General features: G+C 36.7%; 1 protein-coding gene across 1 annotated transcript in view; it reads left to right on the forward strand.

The window, feature by feature from the left end:
* The window catches only part of DARS1 (aspartyl-tRNA synthetase 1), a 65,073-nt gene that overhangs the window by 30,198 nt on the left and 8,805 nt on the right, over positions 1-26,070 (forward strand). The window contains exons 5-10 of the mRNA XM_006049146.3: positions 10,794-10,896; positions 13,407-13,487; positions 14,443-14,502; positions 15,614-15,725; positions 16,602-16,736; positions 18,834-18,981. Coding sequence (XP_006049208.1) covers positions 10,794-10,896; positions 13,407-13,487; positions 14,443-14,502; positions 15,614-15,725; positions 16,602-16,736; positions 18,834-18,981 — 639 coding nt within the window. The remainder of the gene's footprint in view (positions 1-10,793; positions 10,897-13,406; positions 13,488-14,442; positions 14,503-15,613; positions 15,726-16,601; positions 16,737-18,833; positions 18,982-26,070) is intronic.

The raw sequence follows: 26,070 nt of genomic DNA on the forward strand, positions 1-26,070 counted from the left end.
TTAAAAGGCAAACTATGAGGTCACTTTTAATATCTTAAGTAGATAACTATCTTAGCATTTACTTAAGATATTAAATCTTAGATGCTTATTTTTGCCTTACTGAGTAGATTGTACCACTAACAGTTTCTAGCGTTTTAGTATTTTCCTTAAGAGCAACATTAACAATATGGGGTCAGTTGTTTTCCCCATATTATCTTGCCTGGGAATATCCAATTCATCAATATACTAATCCGAAAAGTTGACTCATTAATTGGATTTAAGTGTCACAGGACTCTTCAACACATTATTTTAATCACTTTGTTGGAAGGATCAATTTTCTCATGGTTGAATGCATATAGAAATGAAACAACTAAATGAGTTACATAGGAAGGTTGGCACATCTCATTCCCTAGAGGTCTTTAAGAACAGGTTCTTAATTGTGTATCCGAAATGGTTTGAGATCTTTAAATGAAATTTATCTGGAAGCAGGAAGATGGGATACCCATCGAAGCCAATGTTTCTGGATCCCCATCTTATGTTGACATTAATGTCCTAATATTTAGTAGCTGGAGTTAGAACTGAGGCAAGTCATCCCTTTTTTTCTTTTTAAAACTGTTTATTTAGTGACATTTAAAAATAATGAAAGAGTAATCTGTATTAGTTATGATTGAGTCTTGTAAAGGCAAGTTTTTTTAAAGGCAGCCCTGTAGGCCTTTGTGTATTGACTGCTTTTAACAACTGGAGTAAATGTAAACACAGGGTTTTGAAGTTTAAAATTAAAATCATAGTGACTCAGTGCAGAAGCCTACAGTTCATTTAAAGAACTGATGTTAAAGTTAAAAATTCTATTTTGCTATTTATGTTTATGTAACCACAGCAGCATAGAGATGTTTGGATTCTGGGGAAAAAAAAAAAGTCTTTTCAGGCTGTAATATTTGCAGAAAAATATGTGTATGTTTTATTTTCTTTTTCTTCGTATTAGTCATTGTGGTTAGGTTATTTATTGGTAGCTGGTGAGTCACAAGTGTGTTTCTCTTTCTCCGGTGAGTCACCTACCTACTTACAAGTTTGATTATTTTCTTTCCTTTCTAGATCTTTCACCTGAAAATAACTTTTACTTAGCTAATAAGCTAAATCTTGAGTTTGCGCATTAATTTTTAGAACTATAAATAGCAAAATAATACTCAAAAGAAGTTTCATTGATTTAGAAAATTTACCTCTGCTCTGGTCCAGGCACTCTTCTGGGCTTAGTTATTTAGTGACACTAAATAGCACATAATAATCAAGGAGCTTAATTTGGGGAGAGGACAAAAAATAAACAACTTCATGAAGAGACATGTTACAGGTCCTGTGATGGAAGTATTTTTATACATCATCTAAGTTGAGGCCCAGACACTGGTGGGCATTTGGGTACCTCTTGAGCATCATGTGGATTAATTGATGAACATAGGCTGGTTGTACACTGTTCTGGGAGAAGGCAATGGCAACCCACTCCAGTACTCTTGCCTGGAAAATCCCATGGGAGGAGCTTGGTAGGCTGCAGTCCATGGTGTCGCTGAGAGTCGGACACAACTGAGCAGCTTCACTTTCACTTTTCACTTTCATGCATTGGAGAAGGAAATGGCAACCCACTCCAGTGTTCTTGCCTGGAGAATCCCAGAGATGGGGGAGCCTGGTGGGCTGCCGTCTGTGGGGTCACACAGAGTCGGACATGACTGAAGTGACTTAGCAGCAGTACACTGTTCTAGATTGCAGCCCTTTGAACAACTGTACTTAGATGGTTTATACCTCTTTGTTGGAATGAGGTACTTATCTATTGGATCAGAAACAGAACTTCTCTATCTGGTCCTGCCCAGTTCAAAATTTGTATTGAAAACCTTGATAAATAAGTGCTTTAAAAGTAGGTCGAAAATCTGGTGTCACTAGATGCCAGTTTATGGGATTAATTCTTCTACGTTATTAAGTAATAACTTAATGTTGTCTTATACAGAGATTCTGATGAATATATGTTGAGGCTGGCAACAGCAGGACCTCAGGATACATCAGCGTTACCAGAAAAGGCAGCATGACTCTTGGGCATTTTGAAAACTATTTGTGAAGTGCCTGTTATTTCCACTTTATTTCACATAAGCTCTAAAGGAATCTGGCAGCTCATGAACTTCTAAGAATGAGAATGAATTATTTCAAAGTGAGCTGACGATGCATTCTGGAGTATTTAAATTTGGAGGCTGATTTGTGAGTCTGTAACAGAACTGTTTAGTGCAGGAATCTGTACATGATCTTACTAGCTGCATGATCTTGGGCTAATTACTTGACCTTTCAGTCTCAGTTTTTTCAACTGTAAAATGGTAGTATACCTACCTTGTAGGCTTTTGTGAGGTTTAAGCAAGATGATATATGTGTAAAGCACTTCATATGGGAACTAGAACATAAACGGAAATTGCTAAAGTGACATGGAGATAATACTATGTTAGGTATTTATATATATTAAGATCAATTTCATTTAAGCTGTAGAAATAAAACTGCTTCTTCAAACTTAAAAAATACGGAGAAAATGAACAAAACTACTGTAGATGCATTACATATTTTTTGTAAATGAGAAAAAATGTAGAGAAGTATAGAAAGCAGTGATTAGAGGAAGAGGGAGTTCAGTATATGATAGGGAACCTAAAATTTTAAATTTATACATTATTGAACATTGCAATTTTAACAGTAAGTATATTCTTTTATAATAAAAAATAAGTTTTTGAAGTAATGTTTAAAAAATAACTTAAAACTGTAAGAGCAAACCCTGCCATTTCCCCATCCCTTGCTGGTGAGAGGCATGGTGAATTGGGGGTGATTCTTTTTTTGTTCTCCAAAAGGATTTGCCAGAACCAGCACCTCACACTGAGACCCAGCAACAAAAAATGGGTGAAGTACTTCTTTACCAGATCTATTTCTCTACTATTTATATGCAAGATCAGGATCTCTCTGACTCAGTTACATGCTATTAAATACATTTTCACCTGCAAATCATCTACCTGCTGCAACAGCCTTTTCTCAGTTGTGATTCTTGTGTCCTATCCCAGTGACCTCCAAAGTGTGATTTGCTCAAAATTACTCTCTAAAGGAAAGAAAATAATCTTCCTTCGTTTCTTTTTTTATCTAAGAGTGATAGGAAAAATTTAAGTTTTTCTAATAGTTAATTTATAGATAAACACTCGACCTGTCACTTGGTCACACCTCATAAGGTCACACACATAGCATGTGAGGGCTCTAAAGTAAGACTGCAGGATTCCAGGAACACAGAGGAGCAAACAGTGGTACCCCAACTCTGGTTCACTTTCAGTATATTACAGTTTACGATGTCTGGTCAAATGGTTTGGGGGATTATATTTATTAAGATAATAAACTGACCATCACGCAGTAGACAAGTGGCTTAAAATGATTTCTTCGAAGAGACACTGTTCAGCAGTTGCTCAGTCGTGTCCGACTCTTTGTGACCCCATGGACTGCAGCATGCCAGGCTTCCCTGTCTGCCACCAATTCCAGGAGCTTACTGAAACTCACGTTCATTGATGCCATTTGTCTCATCCTCTGTCGTCCCTACTCCTCCTGCCTTCAATCTTTCCCAGCATCAGGATCTTTTCCAATGAGTCATTTCTTCACATCAATTGGCCAAAGTATTGGAGTTTCAGCTTCAGCATCAGTCCTTCCAATGAATATTCAGGGCTGATTTCCTTTAGGATTGACTGGTTTGATCTTGAAGTCCAAGGGACTCTTAAGAATCTTCTCCAATACCACAGTTCAAAAGCATCAGTTCTTCAGCACAAGTGTTAATGCTGACACTTCTGATAGTGGGAAATCTTTGTAACAGCTGCATGATGAAGTGTGTTTTTTGTTTTGTTTTGTTTTTAATGATAATCCAATCATATCTGACAAGATTTTCATACTCCGCTAGCTAGATAGAAATTATCAGAAAACTATGTGAAGTATGGATTTACTATTACTAATTATGGATCACTGTTGTTAATTATGCATCTCACCCTAAATTTGTATTTGCTTAAAGGTAATAACTTACATTTAGTATTACATGTATATAGTTTCTAAAATAAATAGAATATCTACATATTAGGGTACATAATTACCACTTTTTTACTGATAGAGTAAGTCAAATTATCAAGTGTTTGGAGAGAGCTACTCAACCCTATAGTAGTTATATTAACTATTGTAGCTATCTGTATTAAGCTTATAATGAGGTTAATGTCTAGCTGTTAACCCTATAGTTCATGTATTTAAATATTCTCTCCTTTTTGAAACATGTTACGTCCTTGCACCTCTAATGCCATTCAGTTGTTTTGTTTTTTTTTAAAGTCTCTTCTCTACCCCCCAGAGTTCTATTATGATCTTTAGCATTTCTGAAACAAGAGGGATAAGTGAGACTTGCCCCCCAAAAAACTGATTGGTGTGACAGAACCAAGAAATAAATCCAGATAAGTTGTTTTAAGATTGTTTTAGGCTGTGCTGATTTTGAAATGTGTTTATAACGCCTCCCTCCTTCCCCTGAGCAGTCAATTTGAAGAGGCCACTATGCACTTGAATGGATAAATTCTGCTGTACACAATCCTAATGCTTCATAGTCAAATTTTGTGTATCTGCTTTTTAAAAAGTCACTTTACAGTGCATAATACCCACTATAGGTTTGCAAAGTGCATGTGATGATACACAACATTAAAGAATCAGGCATTACTCAGTAGTGCATTATTTTAGACTATGAAGCTTACGTCTTCCTTCAAATACTAAAACTATTTTGACAACCTTAATAGAATCGTTGAAGCCTATTATATACATTCTTCATGTTTAACTTTTTCTTAATGACACAGGGCCGTTATTCTGAACTTCAGTTACTGTGCAAGGTTATAATATGTTGTTTGGTGCTTTCATGTCTTTGTTTGTTTTTTAATATATTTTCTTCGGTAGTCAGTTGTTACTTAACACAACAGTTGTGCCTACTTCTAATCATTCCAACAGACTTTTTTTAGTTTGTTGCTTCTTATGTAATGTGGTTTTAGTCCCTGAGTCAAGTCCGACTCTTGGAACCCACCAGGCTCCTCTGTCCATGGGATTTCCCAGGCAAGAATGCTGGAGTGGGTAGCCACTATTCCCTTCTCCAGGGAATCATCCCAACCCAGGAATCAAACCCAGGTCTCCTGCATTGCAGGCAGATTCCTTAGCAACAGAGTGAAGCCCCAGTATCATATAATGTAGACATGACAACTTAAAATCACAATTGATAGAACTATGGATAATGAGGGTATTTCTATGGCTAATGGGGAGGCCCTAAATAACAAACTATATGACAGTCATGTTGGAAAGATGGGATTTTATTCCTTCAGATAACTGAGTATTGTTTGTTTTTTCCCACAAGCCATGTTCGGTAATTGTTTGGGTTACCCATACATTATATCATTTGTTTAAAAAAACAAAAAACAAAAAAACTTGAAAAAACCCACAAAACTTGATGTACTTGTTTTAGTCACTCAGTCGTGTCTGACTCTTTGCGACCCCATGGACTATACCGACCAGGCTCTCTCCATGGAATTCTTTAGGTAAGAATACTGAAGTGAATTGCCATTCCCTTCTCCAGGGAAACTACCCAACCCAGGGATGGAACCCAGGTCTCCTGCATTGCAGGCGGATTCTTTACCATCTCAGCCACCCATAGTCCACCTAAAATATTTTTATAAAACACTTTATATGAAGAATGGCGATTTTTACAATTTTTTTTTCTAAAGAGAGTTTAAATTAGAAGTAAGGTCCTGGTTAAAAGGAATTAGAAGTAAATTAATTAAATTGAATGGTTGACAGTTCCTAACGCATGACATAAAGTCTGTTCTGCCTATTAAGGTATTTCTAATATCAAGGCTCTATTAATTTTATTTGTAGAGTGATTCCCTATATTCTGGGGCAGAAGGGTAGTTGCAAAGTGAAGTATAAAAAAAAATGCTGTGATAGTATGTTTTGAGAGGTGTTGGTAATAATAAAAAATAGCTGACTTAGCTCTTGAAAAGATATATTTAATTTACTTCATCTATTTCTCCTGTAATAATGTAGTTCCCAGGAGTTCCTCTGCTTCCATGCCTACCATATCCTTTATAAAAACCAAAGGCTTTTAGTTAGTTGCTTGTTAGACATAACGCTCTTTCAGAGTACAAAACACAGTGACATATTAGTTTCAAAATGTAAATCAAACTTTAATAGGATATCTTTATGGCAGCAGTCAAGCTGTACTTTATATACAAGATAGTATTAAGCCATCTTAACACACAGTGTCAGATGAAATCATGTTAAATAGACTTTTTCTACAAAGTGGAATATTGCAATTAACTTATTCAAGTATTCCAGTCCCTCTTGTATTGACTCTATACATACAAATACACGTCAGTTCAGTCCAGTTCAGTTCACTCACTCAGTCGTGTCCAACTCTTTGTGACCCCATGGACTGCAGCATGCCAGGCCTCCCTGTCCATCACCAACTCCGGAGTCCACCCAAACCCATGTCCATAGAGTCGGTGATACCATCCAACCATCTCCTCCTCTGTCGTCCCCTTCTCCTCCTGCCTTCAATATTTCCCAGCATCAGGGTCTTTTCAAATGAGTCAGCTCTTTGCATCAGGTGGCCAAAGTACTGGGAGTTTTCAGCTTCAACATCAGTCCTTCCAAGGAACACCCAGGACTAATTTCCTTTAGGATAGACTGGTTGGATCTCCTTGCAGTCCAAGGGACTCTCAAGAGTCTTCTCCAACACCAGCTCAAAAGCATCAATTCTTCAGCGCTCAGCTTTCTTTATCATCCAACTCTCACATCGATACATGCCTACTGGAAAAACTAGCCTTGACTAGATGGACCTTTGTTGGCAAAGATGTCTCTGTTTTTTAATATGCTGTCTAGGTTGGTCATAACTTTTCTACCAAGGAGTAAGCGTCTTCTTATTTCATGACTACAGTCACCATCTGCAGTGATTTTAGAGCCCAAAAAAATAAAGTCTGCCACTATTTCCACTGTTTCTCCATCTATTTGCCATGAAGTAATAGGACCAGATGCCATGATCTTAGTTTTCTGAATGTTGAGCTTTAAGCCAACTTTTTCACTCTCTTCTTTGACTTTCATCAAGAGGCTCTTTAGTTCTTTTGCTTTCTGCCGTAAGGGTAGTGTCATCTGCTTATCTGAGGTTATTGGTATTTCTCCCAGCATTCTTGATTCCAGCTTGTTCTTCATCGAGCCCAGCATTTCTCACAATGTACTCTGCATATAAGTTAAATAAACAGGGTGATAATATACAGCCTTGACATACTCCTTTTCCTATTTGGAACCAGTCTGTTGTTCCAAGTCCAGTTCTAACTGTTGCTTCCTGACCTGCATACAGGTTTCTCAAGAGGCAGGTCAGGTGCTCTGGTATTCCCATCTCTTTTAGAATTTTCCAGTTTATTGTGATCCACACAGTCAAAGGCTTTGGCATAGTCAATAAAGCAGAAATAGAGGTTTTTCTGGAACTCTCTTGCTTTGTCAGTGATCCAGCGGATGTTGGCAATTTGATCTCTGGTTCCTTTGCCTTTTCTAAATCCAGCTTGAACATCTGGAAGTTCACAGTTCATGTATTGCTGAAGCCTGGCTTGGAGAATTTTGAGCATTACTTTACTAGCGTGTGAGATGAGTGCAATTGTGCAGTAGTTTGAGCATTCTTTGGCATTGCCTTTCTTTTGGATTGGAATGAAAACTGACCTTTTCCAGTCCTGTGGCCACTGCTGAGTTTTCCAAATTTGCTGGCATATTGAATGCAGCACTTTCACAGCATCATCTTTCAGGATTTGAAATAGTTCAACTGGAATTCTGTCACCTCCACTAGCTTTGTTCGTAGTGATGCTTCCTAAGGCCCACTTGACTTTACAATCCAGGATGTCTGGCTCTAGGTGAGTGATCCCACCGTCGTGATCATCTGGGTCATGAAGATCTTTTTTGTACCATTCTTCTGTGTATTCTTGCCACCTCTTCTTAATATCTTCTGCTTGTGTTAAGTCCATACCATTTCTGTCCTTTATTGAGCCCATCTTTGCATGAAATGTTCCCTTGGAATCTCTAATTTTCTTGAGGCGATATCTAGTCTTTCCCATTCTAAGCCCTCATATAAGCGTTTACTAGTTTTAACTAGCAAGTTCTAGTCTGCCCTTTTTCACAAATTTGACTCTTTTCGTTTTGTTTTAATGATTATTCTAATGAATTTATACATGTGCATGAGTAAATAGGGACAGATAGATATAGATAAGGCCACAGAGATATTAGAACGGAATTATTTTATCATGATCTAAGTCTGCTCTTCTAGCACATAACTACTAGAAATAAAGGCAAATATTGGGATTGGAAGGTCAAAAAAAGTTTATTATGAGAATCTTCTATAGGTAGTTAATCCTACCTTCTTTCTAATTTATTCAGTAGACCAATTTGTGATACCGGAAGTTTAGCTTTGGCCCTAGTTTAGAAATAGGTTTGGTTTTCAAAGTTCTTTTGTCCATTGTTTAGTACTAGAAACGATGTTTAAATGGTGGTAGTTTTCTAGTCTAGATGATCAGTATTTTAGCACCTAACACTATTGAATCAATGAACTAAAGGTAGTCCTAATTTCAGGTCCTGGATAAAAGGAATCATCTGGTTATTTTTCAGAGAAAGAAGAGAAAACTGTTTTCTTTGATCAGACCTTTAGCTAGCCTTGGGCAGAGTGTATTTGACCACATTCCAGCTTCTTTTTGGAAGGACACTCACTTAGTGCTCAATCCTTAAGAGTAGATGTGTTTAACTTGGCTTGAAGAAAACGTCCTGATAATGGAATGCCTCCTCCTAGGGAGTTGAAGGAGGTGAGATAAGAGAACCAAATGAGCCAGGGACATAGCACACTGTCTCAGGTTGGAGTGCCAGTTGGGGCAGGTCAGATTACTCCATGATGCAATTCACTGATGAATAAGGAAGAGAGAGCCTACCCCGTAGAAACATGTAAGATAAGCAACAGGATTCTTACAAGCTCTGAATTATATACTCAGGTATCAAGTTAACCCATGTGAACAAATAAAGCAGTGGTAGGTGGCAGTCACATTGTAGGAAGATTTCAGTGATCTTAGATTGCCAGTATCATAAGCCCTTTTATTAATAAACTGAAGCCTCTCTATCCCTTCTTATCTCAGAGGAGTCTTATCTTAGTTCACCAACTACTTCTTTTACCATAATAAGTTTTTTTAGTTTCTTCAGTACACAAGATGTTTAGCTATAGATATTAGGTGATAGGTCTAGTGCAAGAGATTTATGAGAGTGTAAAAAATACATATATATATTTAAGGTAGTTGATAACAGACATTATAGAATTCTAGGTAGTGCAGCCAAGTGAATTGGAAATGTTTCTGTCTTACTTCACGACACTTAATCTATTATATGATCCTTTTCCAACCCAAATGTTTGTTGAAATGGTTTGTAATATAAGTTGTTAGATTTCTGGAATCTTGTCAGGTAGCTCCATAACTAATAAGGACCCAGTTCCTTATCCAAATGAATAGACTTTTTCTTATGAAGGTTAAATCTTTTTATTGTTGTTTTGCTTTGTTTAGATTCTGGTCATCCATCTTGAAGAATTTTGCGTAGGGATACTTGAGCCATTAGACCATAATGCAGAAGTTAACTGTAGCTTATGATAGCAGATAAACAGGGAGTCCAGGACAGATTTTCCTAATCCATTTTTGCCCTTTCTACTATGCTGGCTGCCCCAGGAAATCTACTATCTGTCAGTTGTCACTTTGGCATTTTTCTTCTTTCCTTCTCTTTTCAACTCATTTCTGTAGCTTCAGCTACCACCTGAGAGTTTTAACTAATAGTTTTACATGGGAATTTGCATTTGGCCAGTTGAACTGCCGTCATACTGATATCACTCGCCAAGATCTAAAAGTTAAACTTTATCCTTTTCCACAAGTGTACAGTGACATGTTCTGTCAGTACAAGAACATACACAGGAGGAGAGCTGATACATTTTGTATGGGAACCACCATTTTAGATTCCACTTTTTTTCCCTTGGTTATATACAAGAGACCAAAAAATAATCAGTTATCTCCAATTTTGAGTGTCTGGTATTCAAAATTCAAGTTTGCTATAGAATTACATTGCCCAGGAGATCCAGTTTTTTACTCACAGTTTATATTTAGCTAGCTTCAGGTAGGCATTCTTAAACGAAAGTACACAGTCCAGTAGGGTATCTGCCACAAATCCAGTGACAGTGTGCGCTCAGAAGCTTTAGGCAACGAAGATTTCATTGGAGCACTCTAATGTCCTCTCAGTGCCCTGAAATCTTTTCAGTTGACCTTCTTCTATTATTTAATGTATTTCTACATTAATGTACTTCTATTACATACCAGTAACTGTGTTTATTGAAGCCAATGTTTCTCTTTATGGGAAATGCTGATCTTAGTAAATGTTAACTGTGGGTGGGGAGATATTCTTTAATAAATAACTGAAGGACTTTCTCACAGTTCAGTGCTGGTCCTGTTATCTTTTATGTCTAGAGTATTTTATAAATGGTAACTAAATTATGGGGTCTGGAAAATCATCTCTTCAAGAAATTTCATAAGGTGTGCTACATGGTAGCTTATTATAAGTAGGTTAAAGCGACTGGCTTTATATCAAGTGGCTTACTATGTTAAAGAGGAATTTAATATATTCAGCTTTACTGGTGAAACACCAAACAAGTTCTGACACCTCTGACAAGATGATTAAAGTTGGGAATGTTTTTCTTTTGACAGCATCAACAAAGAGAGCATCGTTGATGTGGAAGGCGTTGTGAGAAAAGTGAATCAGAAAATTGGAAGCTGTACACAACAAGATGTAGAGTTACATGTTCAAAAGGTAATTTGTTTCAAAATATGAAATTGTGTCCAGAAATAGATTTGTATGGTTCTTACAACTGTTCACATCAACTCTGTAATTAGAGTTGATATAAAATATTGAGATTTATAAATTGATTATTGACTCAACTAGTTTTTGTCATATAACAAACCACCTCAATACTTAGCGACTTAAAACAACAAACATTTATTATTTGTTCATGATTCTGTGCAGTAAGAGAGTTAGGGTCAGCATCTGTGATGCGTGATCTGTACCATGTGATATATCACCTGGGCTCACTGATGTTCCTGGGACATCTCCCCCTGTGACTCTCCTCATCCTGCAAGCTAGCCCAGGCATGTTGACATGGTGCATCTACCATAGCCACGTACGGGAAAGTATAAAACACATCTGAAAAGCTTTATTCACTATCATGAACCTATTTGGCTGTCAGCTTCTTTGAATGAAGGTTGATTCATTATACTAACTCTTATTAATCATTGTATTGCCTTATAATCATTGTATTTCTGGTGTTTTACAGTATAGAGAAGTCAAAAGAGATAATACTGTATCAAGCTTAGATACCAGCAATAACTTTTTCACATAAGATTTATCCCACATTTATTTTCTTATACATACAAACTAAAAGTGTTACAAGTGAATTCACATACATTTAGTATTTTTGAAATAACCCTGCAATCTTGAACCTACAACCTACAGTCTCAGATCCAGACCTAGTTTGTATCCACAATATTCTTCACTGAATTTCTCTTACGGAGTAGTCCTTTCCCACTCTAACCTGTGTGTGTGTGTGTGTGTGTGTGTGTGTGTGTGTATACATGTCAGGTAGATGGACAAAAACAGATGGATACAGAAAGACAGATTCATCCATACACACTATTTTGGGAGTAGAGGTTGTATTTAATTGAAATTTATTGTCATGAAACTCTTTAAGACTTTGAAAATCTTAAAATTTTTACTGACCTAACTTGCCAAATTACTTTGTTCTCTTTTTGTACGTCTTATTTCAAACTAACTGCACCAGGAAGTCTATAAGCTAATAAAGGCAAACTGATCTAAAGGTATGCTGACCAAGGGGGGGAAAAAAAAAAACACCCTATTTTCCAAGTAACATCTTTTTCAATACTTACATAAATAAGATATTAGTGACTAGAGCAAGTAAATGTATTTCTAAAATATTTTAATTACCTAGGATCCAGTTCAACCTTAATAAACATTAAATATAAAGCCTGAAGTGCTTGCAGACAGATTTTGCCTTAAGAAAAATAAAGTATCTCACAAAGCATAAAACACTGTATACTAAATAGAATTTTATAATAAGCAATGACTCTCTTATCATTTATTTATCTGGCCCGCAGTTACTGAGTAGTACCAAGCACTATGTGAAGTTCTGAGGATGAAAGTGGTCACAACCTAATGAAGGAGATTTTTCTACTAGTTAGAAAAATGAAAGAGGTAGCTGTCCAGATCTCCAGCTTTGCATTAGAGATCAAGTTTCTATTAACTAATCAAAGAGAAGCACAGAAACTTGGGTATAGGGGATAGCAACAAATGAGTTCTATTTTACTATGAGTAGGACTGGAGTATCCTTCTGATACTTTTTCTTGAAGTATCTGAGTTGAATGCTAAATGTGATTTACCAACTGGAAGAATATAATTTCCTTTCTGTAATTAAGTAAGTCTGTTCTCCTCTTGTGCTTTAGCAGATTTTCCAGGAATAGTTGGGGAAAACTAATAGGGTAACATGCATTTAAGTGGCTGAAAAACCCAGTCTCCTTCTTTATGATCTAACTGCTTTTTAGCACTAAAATGTGCATATACTTTGAATAAATATTGAAGGATCTTAACACCATAAAGAAACACCTTCTCCAGCAGCTCCCAACCAGGAGAGCAGCAGGAAGCGAGATATACTTGATTCACTTGATGAAAGAAGGCAGTGAAGGGATATTTAGAAAATGAACGAGGAAAGGAAGGAGCAGTGCAGCAAAGTTGAGCTGACTTTGGTCCTGGTAGTGGAAACGGCCAGATACTGTTAACAGTTATGATAACTTATTTGTTAATGGCACCTTCATACGATCAAAGTGTTTTCTTATTCTTTATTCCATTTGATTCTTAACACCAACCTCATTTTACAGAAGAATACTGAAGCTCTAGGTAAGGTGATTTGCCTGTGACAAGTTTCCTGTGACAAAAAGAGGCCTTAAGCCAGACCCCTTAACTACAGTTATTACTTGTTTATGATACTGGTGGGCACCTTAGAGTTTACAAAGTCTTCATACATATGTTATCTCATTTGACTATTCCAGCAACACAGGGATGTAGACAAGAAATAACTATTAACCCCATCTTATAGGTGTAGAAACATGTGCCATCTTGTTTGATTTTAGCAAGTAGTTTCAGTTATGTATGCAAACAATGTTTCTCATGTTAAGTCAACTGTAGATTCTTTTAAGCAAAAGATAACAGGTTTTGTGTGCTTCTTGATATTTTTGGTAATCTCTCACTTTCAGATTTATGTGATCAGTTCAGCTGAACCCCGCCTGCCCCTGCAGCTGGACGATGCTGTTCGGCCTGAAGTGGAAGGAGAAGAGGTGAAAACTATACTTTTGAAATAATGTGCTTCCTCTGTATATTTAGTTTATAAAGCATTGAAAACTTGATGTCCTACTTTTGTAAAAAGGGTACCTATGAATTGATTTGAGCTTCATTTTCATTAAAAACTACTCTTACATTAAAAGTTCTCAAACTTTTTGCTCTCAGGATTCCTTTACATTTTTAAAAATAATTGACCCCACAAGCTTTTATTTTTATAGGTATGTCTACCACCATTTACAGTATTAGAAGTTAAGATAAAATTTTTAATATTTATGACCTTATTAAAAATAATATAATTAGATTATGTGTCTGTGTATTCCTATATAAATAATAAAAACAGCCATAACATATGAAATGTTTTTTTTAATGTCAAGAGTAACATTGTGTTACGTGTCTATATTCTTGGTAATATCTGGCTCAATACACAACGATTAGCCTTTCATATCTGCCTCAGCATTCATTCTGTTGTGTCTGCACACATCATTAAGCCTTTGGAAAACTTCTAAATATAGTCAGGAAAAAATGAGTGTTTGACTTCACAAACTCTCTGAAAATGTCTCACTGGTCCCCAAAACATACTTTGAGAACCACTGTTCTTTCTCAGCTTTTATTTGTTCCTTCCATTTTCAACTAGCAGGTAAACTCCAGGGATCAGTGATTGTGACAGTTGTTAATTATTCTGATATCCCAGTAATGAGTCAAAGGTTTGGGTGTGGGGGGCGGATAAAAAGCATTTAGCTTAATTCCTTCTCATTTCTGTTCTTTCAAGCTCTCTTTCTCTTAATAACTTCACTCTGGCCCCACTTGTTTCTAGGATCTTTGATTAGCGGGTATAATGTGAACACACATGAATATACCTATTCTCATTTAAAAATTAACATGACTCTACAAATGTTGTTTGTGTCCTTAAAAAAAGTTAATAAAATCTGTTTTTTTTTATCCTTTTTTTAGGAAGGAAGAGCTACTGTTAACCAGGATACGAGATTAGACAACAGAGTCATTGATCTTAGGGTATGCCTCATTTGTTTATTTAGTGACATGATTGTGCTGAAATCAAGGTGGGCAAGAATAACATACCTGACTCAGGTTTATAGAACTGATTGGCATTTGCCTATATGTAATATGATAATACAAGAAGTAATTTACCTGCCTGACCCTTCCTCTAAAAAGAATTGCAGGCAACAAGGACAGTCAAGTAATAGTTCACAGCATACTGACTTGCTTCATTTTAAAATGACAAAGGAGTGTGAAGCTAATAAATGGGCTTACTTCCAGGTAGTACCTGTTTCAGACAAGATAGTCAGCAAGAAAAAACATAATTAGTTTTCACTACATAATTGTGAAAGAAGTTCTGTGCACATTTTAGAATGATCAGGTAGAGATTAGCAGTTAATACCTCAATCCTTTGAATTTGATCTGAGCACAGAGTTCATAATAAAGAAGTAGTTGGCTCTGGTGGTGTTTATAGTAATCCCATACATAGGTCTTCTGTTTCCCTTTCTGGTTTGGTTGCAAGTGAAAGAGTTCAGTGGTTTCATCATTGTAGTAAAACCAGTGTCATCTCTCTTTCTTAATATGTTGACCACATCTTCCTCCTCTTACTTAAATAATCTACCTAAAGCTTAAATGCTTTGTCACCTTAAGAGTTCTTTCTAACTTGTCTGCCCTTATTGTACACTCATTTTTTCCCTGATTATTTACTTTTTGCCTGCTTTTCATCTTTTCCATTTTCATTTACAGTATATGGAAAAGGTTAGCAGTAATCAAAAGTTCTCTTAATACTGCCTAGAAACCTCAGGTTTTTCATAATTTTGGCCACAATAGTTAGACATCCTACTGTATTGGCTATTTGTTCACAGAGGTTATTGGTTGTGCCTCTAGCATTTGGCCTGAAAAGTATTTTTCTTTGATTGGAAATAAAAGAGCAAAATTGTAATTCTCCTTCTAGAATATGAAAAATTCTAAAATATATTCCTATACTGATTGTCATGCAACTAACTTTTCTCTCATATAATGAATTATTTTCTCTATGAACTTTCCAGGCATGTGGCCTGATTAGAAAGTACTCTGTCTCAGTTAATGTGTCAAATTGATTTAATTAGATTTTATTATTGTCTTATAGACATCAACTAGTCAGGCAATCTTCCATCTCCAGTCTGGCATCTGCCATCTTTTCCGAGAAACTTTAACTAACAAGGGTTTTGTGGAGATCCAAACTCCTAAAATTATCTCAGGTATGCTTTATTTCTCTTAATTTTTTAAAATAAATTGGTTTCCCCGAAGTTGCTTCATATTAGATTTTTTATGGGGGATTTTTTTTCATTTGTTTTGTTTTTTAAGAATCCCAAGTGTTCCTTAAGGTTTATTGCTATGCGACTGTTTTGAAGACTATACTATATAGTAGCAATCAGATATCACTAACACTAGTAATACTAAATTCCCTATTTCAGGAGTCATTACATGATAATGATTATAAAATAAGTCAGTAACACATAAAGCAAGATTTTTTTGTTAGTATAAGGTACATCAGAAACTACTTTCCTGATGTAGATTTCTTTCTAATTGGTATTACAATTTTGCTTTTTATAAACTGCAATGTCAAGTTACTAGATATACATACTACAGATGGGAAAACCTCATTAATTTTTATTCTTAATGAGAAACTTATCTTAATCATTTTTAATCATTTAACTTTTTTATTTACTTAAATAACAATAAAATGTTATGAATGGATTTTAATTATGTTTAAAATTTGAACATTGCATTATTGATAATTAGGAAATTATTAAGAAAATATCTTTTTCCCATTTAAAAAAATTTTTTTATAACTTGAGAGTAGCTTTAATAGATTTAAAATTGATGTAGAAAGAGAGCATGCATAACCAAAGAAATAAAATGGAGGTGTAGCCAAAGAAGTAAGTCTGTCCTAAATGTAAACTGTTTAGAACCAGATATATGACATATTAAGACTATAGTTTCTCTGCAATTCTTGATTTTCTAGTTGTCTCTTTTAGTGAAATACTTGAACCAAAAGTATAAACTGTTTTTACTAGAAGTTTGCATTGATAAGTTTACAATTACTTGTAATAACTTAAATGTTTACATTTCAGCTGCCAGTGAAGGAGGAGCCAATGTATTTACTGTGTCATATTTTAAAAATAATGCATACCTGGCTCAGTCTCCACAGCTGTACAAGCAAATGTGTATTTGTGCTGATTTTGAGAAGGTTTTCTGTATTGGGCCAGGTAAGGTTTTTGGCAGTTACGGTTTTCTCAAAATTCATTAATTGTATCATAGTAATGGTTTTAGATCAGCCCTGGGTGTTCTTTGGAAGGAATGATGCTAAAGCTGAAACTCCAGTACTTTGGCCACCTCATGCGAAGAGTTGACTCATTGGAAAAGACTCTGATGCTGGGAGGGAGTGGGGGCAGGAGGAGAAGGGGACGACAGAGGATGAGATGGCTGGATGGCATCACTGACTCGATGGACATGAGTCTGAAATCCGGGAGTTGGTGATGGACAGGGAGGCCTGGCATGCTGCGATTCATGGGGTCGCAAAGAGTCAGACATGACTGACTGAACTGAACTGAATGGTTTTAGAAACACATTTTACATGCAGACATTTTGAAAGCTTACATCTTTTTATATGCTGACTACATAAACACTAGACTTTGAGGTAAAAAATGACAGTGTACTTAGGTAGACCTTCCAAATAATAAATTTTGTTGTCCTTGATAGCCCCTTTACTACTCTTGGAAGTTTACAAATGTGCTACCAATTTTATTCCAAAGCTGTTCTATTTAACTGTTACTATTTGTACTGTTCTTAGTATTGTTTATATGCTAAAGCCCATTAGAAATTAGAACAAATGTATGATATTTAGTAGGTTATATTAACATAGTTTTTAAGATATAGTTGCTACAAGTCCAGTATGCACACATAATCATGTGACAGATTCTTTTACGAGACTAATTAATAAGCAAAAACTAGCTTTACTTCATTCTTTAAAACTCACCAAATATTTTATATATGTAAGTTTTTTGATGGGTTAATAAAAATTAAATACATCCTAATAGAAAAACTGGCAAGATCATTAAGTTTTTTAGTTTTCTGAATCTATTAAACAATTATATGTTGAACACCTACTGCATGTATACAGCCTTGCTCTGGGTTCCATGTACATAAAAGAAGAATCAACCAGCACTTCTCAAATGTTAATGTGCACATGAGTCACCTGGGGACCTTGTTAAAATGCAGATTCTGACCAGTAGGTCGGGGGTGAGGCTTAAGATTCTGCAGTTCTCACATGTTCCCAGGTACTGCTGATGCTGCTGATTTGCAGACAGACCATGCTTTGTGAAAGGAAAATCATTCTCCCTGCTTTCAAGACAGAATAAGACATGTATACATACAGCAGTCACAGGGAGTAATCAACTGATTTTCACAGCAAATAATCAGATTGTGCTGTGCAATCAGCAGATTGGTGTTAATTATATAGTATAGAGAGTGTAAAAAGGGGAAAAGATGGAATTTGCTAGAGTCACAATGAGAGAGTTCATACTGAAGTGGGCTCTAAAGGACAGAGTAGGAGATACAGACAATGGGGATTGGCGTTCTAGTCAGAGGAGCCAAGATGAGTAAAGAGCATGGGAGGAAATAAAAATAAGACTAGTTAGTGTTAAGAAATGGGAAATACAGGATAGGACTAAATTATGAAAGCATGAAGGTTTTAAACATTTTGTCTTACTACAGTAGTCATTTGGGAACCATTGTAAGTTACTGAGCAAGGATGAGTTATAGAATATATCAATCTTGCAGTGATACGAAAAATGGAGCAGAGTAGAGTCAGGAAGACTGGAGAGGAGGAGAGTGCAGTGAGGATAATAGCAACTGGACTGAGGTAATGGCTGGAGTGTGTCATGTTACTTCATCTGCACAGATTCCATTTAGCTTGAGTCAAGTTTTAATAAAATTGAGAACTCACTATATTGAATCTATTTTAATTATTGAGAAGGCACTTCAGAATCTTGCATTCCCTCGAGATTCTCATGAGTCTCATTTATTAATTTACATTTGTTAACAGCTTTTACTACTATAGGAATTTGTAATGAACTTGCCGTCCATGAGAATGCTGAGACAGATGACTTATCAAAGATTTTTTTCCAACCCTATAATGATAATGAAATAGTGCCATTGGAGTACTAGTAAATAGAATTTTTGTATTTAAATCTCAATTTATCCAAAATTTAAAACACCATTTACTATGCTGTGTAATGTATGCCAAGTATGTATTTACATACTATGTAAACACCATTTACCATTTTCTTTTATTAATGTTACAGTATTCAGAGCTGAAGACTCTAATACACACAGACATCTGACTGAATTTGTTGGCTTGGATATTGAAATGGCTTTTAATTACCATTACCATGAAGTTGTGGAAGAAATTGCCGACACTTTAGTGCAAATATTCAAAGGACTTCAGAAAAGGTAAATATATATATATTTTATAACCTTAGATGAATATAATTTTTAAAGCAGTTTAAGTTCTTCAAAATGAAGCAGTTCTTAAAACATATAAACTAAGTTTTTATTGAAAAAAAATATATATATATGAAGATTTGCCAGTTAGTTTATCAGTTAATTAGTGGGAAAATCCACACTCAAAAGAATACTTCTGAATCCAAGTCAATTAGGGCTGCAGCCAGTTAACCTAGCTAGCTAATCTACCAGATTGTAAACAGCCTAACTATATTTGTTTTTTCCTCAATATTTTACATCCTGAATTTCTCAGAAATAGAGCCTATGTTGCCTTTATAGCAGTTTATTATTTGAGAGGTAGTATGAGATAGTAGGACTTCCCAGGAGGCTCAGTGGTAAAGAATCTGCCTGCCAGTGCAGAAGACTCTGGAGACACAGGTTCAATTCCTGGGTGGGGAAGATCCCCTGGAAGAGGAAATGCCAACCCACCCCAGTATTCTTGCCTGGAGAATCCCATGGATAGAGGAACCTGGCAGACTACAAGTCCTTGGGGTTTGCAAAGAGTTGGACATGACTGAGCAAGAGAGCACAGGGAGGGAACAGTATTTCAGAGCTTCAACTCAGCTAGGTCCAGGTAGCCTGAGATCGAATCCCAAGTTTGCTATATATCTTGTATGGGCATTTTGGAAGTTATAGAACTCTGTGCCTCAGTTTCCTCTGCTGGTACAAGTGAAGATAATATTATTACTTACCTCAAAGTTAAAGAGTCCCTTTAGTCTTTTAGTTTCTAATCTTTACCTACTCTGTGTAAGTTAAGCCTATGTCGGGACTGTTTAATTTTTCAGTCAGTTTATATTTACAGTGAGTGCTTAGTAGAAATTAGAAACTAGTATACTGAAGGGACTTTCAGCTTATTTGGGCCTGGTGAATTGATGCACTTATAGAAATTATTAGGCATGTTCTGGGTGTTCCGAAAATTGAATTATGTAAAATGTTCACTTTCTGTACAACCTTTAAACTGGCAAATAGTTTCTGCCTTAAAAGGGCATTAGAAATTGTTTTCTTATGATAATGTTTAAAATAGAATAAGAAAAGAAGACGGAAAGCATGTTAACTAGGATCAAGAGTGTCTTTTTTCTCTTTTCTTTTCTCTATACTTTTGAACGTACTCCAAGTATTAAGTTGCATATGACAGGTTTATCTAGTGCTTTGATAACTGATGAAGGATTGTATTTAAAATTTCTATTTGAAGACCACTGTTTTTTTATTCCTCATGACATTTATTGCTTTCTTTCTGATTTTACAAGCAATACATGTTTATTGCAGACAGCTAGAAATAAAAGCATAAAATAAAAATTAACAATCCACCATAATCCCACCCCCAAAGAATAACCATCATTAATGTTTTGATGCCTTTTTTAATAGAGGTATAATTGACCTATCCACTATGTCAATTCCAGTGCACAACATAGTGATTCCATATTTCTGCAATATAATTGACTGTATTTCTCATGCTGTACCTTTCATCCCTATGACTTTTGTTTTTTTTTTTCTTTGTAACTGGGAATGTCTTTTTCTTAATCCCCCTTACCTATTTCACTCATCACCCAAGCCCCCTCTACTCTGGTAACTACTAGTTTGTTCTCTGCAACTGTGTCTGTTTCTGTTTTGTTATGTTTGTTAATTTGTTTTGTTTTGTTAGATTCCACTTATAAGTAAAACCATATGGTATTTGTCTTTCTCTGTCAGACTTATTTCACTTCATATAACACCCTCTCAGTTCAGTTCAGTTCAGTCACTCAGTCGTGTCCGACTCTTTGCAAGCCCATGAATTGCAGCAACACCAGGCCTCCCTGTCCATCACCAACTCCTGGAGTTCACTCAAACTCACGTCCATCAAGTCGGTGATGCCATCCAGCCATCTCATCCTGTGTCGTCCCCTTCTCCTCCTGCCCCCAATCCCTCCCAGCATCAGAGTCTTTTCCAATGAGTCAACTCTTCGCATGAGGTGGCCAAAGTACTGGAGTTTCAGCTTTAGCATCATTCCTTCCAAAGAACACCCAGGACCGATCTCCTTTAGGATGGACTGGTTGGATCTCCCTTCAGTCCAAGGGACTCTCAAGAGTCTTCTCCAACACCACAGTTCAAAAGCATCAATTCTTCAGCACTCAGCTTTCTTCACAGTCCAACTCTCACATCCATACATGACTACTGGAAAAACCATATCCTTAACTAAACGGACCTTGGTTGGCAAAGTAATGTCTCTGCTTTTGAATATGTTACCTAGGTTGGTCATAACTTAATACCCTCTATATTCATCTGTATTGTCACAGATGACAAGATTTCATTCTTTTATGGCTAAGTAATATTCCAGTGTGTGTCTGTGTTGTTGTTTAGTTGCTCAGTTGTGTCCAACTCTTTGAGACTCCATGGACTATAGCCCTCCAGGCTCCTCTGTCCATAGGATTTTCCAGGCAAGAATACAGGAATGGGTTGCCATCTCCTTTTCCAGCGTGTTTGAATATATGTGTGTGTGTGTGTCTGTGTGTGTGTGTGTATACACACTACATCCTCTTTATTCATCTATCAGTGAACATTTAGGTTGCTTCCATATCTTGACTGTTGAAATCATAATGCTGAAATGAACTTAGGGATAAATATATATATTTTTTCAAATCAGTTTTTTTTTTTAATTTCTTCAAAAAATATCCAGAAGTGGAACTGCTAAATTGTATCTAATTTTTTGAGGATGTCTGTACTGTTTTCCATGGTGGTTAATTACTACCAACAGTACACAAGGTATGTTCCCTCCATACCTTTCTTGAGAGTTTTTATCATAAATGGACATTGAATTTTGTCAAAAAGTTCTTTGTTGAGATGATAATATGATTTTTATTCCTGAGTTTGTTAATGTGGTGGATCACACTGATTAATTTGTGGGTATTGAATCATCTTTGCATTCCTGGGATAGACCCCAGTTGATCATGGTGTATGATCCTTTAAATATATTATTGATTTCAGTTTGCTAATTTTTAAGGATTTTTGCATATCATTTCCTTTTTGTCTGGTTTTGGTATCAGTGTGATGCTGGTTTTCTAGAATGAGTTCAGAAGCATTTCTTCCTCTGGAACTTTTTTGAATAGGATGAGAAGTTAATTCTTTAAATGTTGGTAGAATTCACCTCTGAAGCCATCTGGTCTTGGACTTTTGTTTGTTGGGAGTATGTTTTTTTATTACTGATTCAACATCATTACTGTTAATTGTTCTATTCACATCTTCTATTTCTTCCTGATTCCGTCTTAGGAGATTTCACATTTCTAGGAGTTTGTCCATTTCTTCTGGGTTGTTCAGTTTATTGGCATATATGTATTCATAATAATCTCTTACGACTCTTTATATTTCTGTGGTGTCAGTTGTAACTTCTTTTTCATTTCTGATGCTACAGATTTGGATTCTCTTTTTTTCTAGTCTATTTTATTTCTTTTTACTCTGATCATTATTACTTTTTTCCATTTAGTAACACTGGGCTTTGCTTGTTTCTTTCTCATTCCTTTAAGTCAGGTTAGGTTGTTTAAGACTTTCCTTACTTCCTGAGGTAGGCTTTTATCACTGTAAACTTCCCTCTTAGAACTGTTTTTGCTGCATCCTGCAGACTTTGGATTGATGTGTTTGTTTTCATTTGTCTCTCGATATTTTTTTATTTCTTCTTTAATATTTTCTGTAACCCATTGGTTGTTTAGAACCATATTGTTTAGCCTCTGTGTGTTAGTGGTGATTGTTGGGTTTTTTTTTGTTTGTTTGTTTTTTACCTTGTAGTTGATTTCTAGCCTCTTTGCGTGTGGTCAGAAAAGATCCAGGATAGGATTTTAATTTTAAGTTTACTGAGGCTTGGCTTGTGGCCCACTGTGTGATCTATCTTGGAGAATGTTCCTTGTGTACTTGAAAATAATGTGCATCCTGCTGCTTTTGGATGGAATGGTCTGTGTGTGTGTGTGTGTGTGTGTGTGTGTGTGCGTGTCTGTTAAGTTCATTTCATCTAATGTGTTTTCGAGGCCAATGTTTCCTTATTGATTTTCTGTCTGGGTGATCTGACTATGGATGTAAGTGGGGAGTTAAAAGTCTTCTATTTTGTGTTATTGTGTTATTTTTCCCTTATGTTTGTTAATATTTGCTTTATTATTTAGGTGCTCCTATGTTGGGTATATTTATAGTTGTTAGATCTTCTTGTTGAATTGATCCCTTTATCGTTATGTAATGTCCTTCTCATTTCCATTTGCATGAAATGTTTGTTTCCATCCTCTTACTTTTGGTTGGAGTGTGTCTTTAGATCTGAGATGAGTCTCTTGCAGACAACATATGTATGGACCTTGTTTGTTTTATCCATTCAGGCACTCTGTGTCATTTGGAGCATTTAGTCCATTTACATGTAGTATGTTCTTATTGCTATTTTGTAAATTGCCTTCAGGTTTTTAAATTTATTTTTTGTTTCTCCTTTTTTCTTCTTATGACTTGATGATTATCTTTAGTGTCAGTATAAATTCCTTTCTCTTTTGTGTGTGTATCTATTATAGATTTTTGGCCTATGGTTACCATGAGGTTTATATATAGCAACCTATATATGTAGGTTCAGCTTGAGTGATTTCCACCACTTGGTCTTCCAGTATACTAATCTGTTCCTCTGTATCATCTAATCTCCTTAGGGGAGTATCATCTAATCTACTTATGGGAGTTCCCTTGTATGTAACCAGTTACTTTTCCCTTGCTGCTTTTAATATTCTCTGTCTTTAATTTTTGCCTAATTACAGTGTGATAAGGAAGCTACAGGGCTTCCCCAGTAGCTCAGCTGGTAAAGAATCCGCCTGCAATGCAGGAGACCCCAGTTTGATTCCTGAGTCAGAAAAATCCCCTGGAGAAGGAATAGGCTACCCACTCCAGTATTCTTGGGCTTCCCTGGTAGCTCAGACAGTAAAGAATCTGCCTCTAATGCAGGAGACCTGGATTGGGAAGATCCCCTGGAGGAGGGCATGGCAACCCACTCCAGTATTCTTGCCTGGAGAATCGCCATGGATAGGGGAGCCTGGCAGGCTACAGTCCATGGAGTTGCAAAGAGTCAGACATGACTGACTAAGCACACACACTGGACTTCTTTGGGTTGATCTTATTTGGGACTCTTTGTACTTCCTGGGCCTGGATATCTTTTTCCTTTCCAAGGTTAGGGAAGTTTTTGGCTATTATGTCTTTAAATGCATTCTCTGCCTCTTTCTTTTCCTTCTTTGATTTGTATAATGTGAATGTCAGTGTGCTTGATGTTGTCCCAGAGGTCACTTAAACTGTCCTCATTTTTTGTTGTTTGTTTCAATTTTTATTGGAGTATATAGTTGATTTACAATGTTGTGTTAGTTTCTCCTGTACAGTAAAGTGAATCTGCTATATGTATACATATATTGCCTCTTTTTTGGATTACCTTCCCATTTAGGTCACCATCGAGCACTGAGTAGGGTTCCCTGAACCTCTACAGTATGTTCTCATTAGTTACCTATTTTATACATAGTATCAATAGTGTATATATGCCAATCCCTATCTCCCAATTCCTCCTACACCCCTCCTCCCGCCTTGGTGTCCACACCTTTGTGCTCAACATCTTTGTCTCCATTTCAGTTGGGCAAAATGAATATCTGAACCATTTTTCTAGATTCTACATATATGTATTAATATACAATATTGGTTTTTCTGACTTCACTTTTTTTTTTAACTTTTTATTTTGTATTGGGGTATAGCCAATTAACAATGTTATGATAATTTCAGGTGAACAGCGAAAGGACTCAGCCATACGTATACACGTATCCATTCTCCTTCAAACTCCCCTCCCATCTAGGCTGCCACGTAACATTGAGCAAAGTTGCATGTGCTATACAGTAGGTCCTTATTGGTTATCCATTTTAAATATAGCAGTGTGTATATGTCCATCCCGAACTTCCTAATTATCCCTTCCCCCAACCTTCCCCCTGGCAACCATAAGCTCGTTCTCCAAGTCTCTGAGTCTGTTTTTGTTTTGTAAACTGTCCTCATTTTTAATTTTTCTTTTTATATGTGTATTAGGTAGGTTAATTATGTTTCCTGATCTTGGAGAAATGGCCTTATGTAGGAGACATCCTGTAGGGCCCAGCGACACATTTGCCTCTGTTCAGCAGAGCAATATGTTCTAGGGATGCCTGCTATACACGAGCTATGTAGGCCCTCCTGACAGGGCTGACTTCTGTGGGCATGTTGGTGGGCTTGGATGGCTCCCAGCCCAGTTGGTGGCCAAGTGCTGCCTAGTGCTGAAGCTTCTGGTTACTGGTGGACAGGATAGGTCTTCCAGAACTGATGCTGGCCACTGTTTGGTGGGACCCAATCCTGGGCCCTCTGTTGGACATGGCCAAATCCTGGGGTAGCTGAGGTGTTTTGAGCAGGGGGTCTACAGCTGCTACTGGCCTGATGGAGGGTGGCATTATATCCCCGTGTGGCTGACTGCTTGGCCTGGGGCTTCCCAGGACTATGCTAACTGGCTGGTAGGCTAGACCTGAAACTTGCTCCAGTAGGCTAGAGGGAGAATTCCAAGATAGTGCTTGCCAGCAGCAGTGTCTTCATGATAGAATGAGCTCCCCAAAATGGATGCTGCTAATGTCTGTCCCCAGGGGTAAATCTCAGTTGCCTCCTGCCTCTTTAGGAGGTTGTACAAGATCAACAAGTGAATCTGACCCAGGCTCCTTTCAAATTACTGCTTCTGCCCCAGGTCTCAAGATTTTACATGTTCCCTTTAAGTGGATTGACTGTTTCCTACAGGCCTTCAATTCTCCCAAGCGCCTGCCCCACTGGCCTTTAAAGTCAGACCTTCTAGAGAGTGCTTGTCTTCCTGGTGCAGGATCCCTAGCCTAGGGAGCCCAGTATGGGACTCAGACCTCTCATTCCTTGGAGGGGATCTCTGCAGTTGTGATTATCCTCTCCTTTGTGGGTTGCCTGCCTGGGGATGTGAATATTGACTCTGCCACATCTCTGCTGCTCCTACCTGTCTTGTTGTGGTTACTTCTTTATATCTTTGGTTGTAGAATATATTTT

The sequence above is a fragment of the Bubalus bubalis genome, chromosome 2 (genome assembly GCF_019923935.1).
Source record: "Bubalus bubalis isolate 160015118507 breed Murrah chromosome 2, NDDB_SH_1, whole genome shotgun sequence".
Taxonomy (NCBI): domain Eukaryota; kingdom Metazoa; phylum Chordata; class Mammalia; order Artiodactyla; family Bovidae; genus Bubalus; species Bubalus bubalis.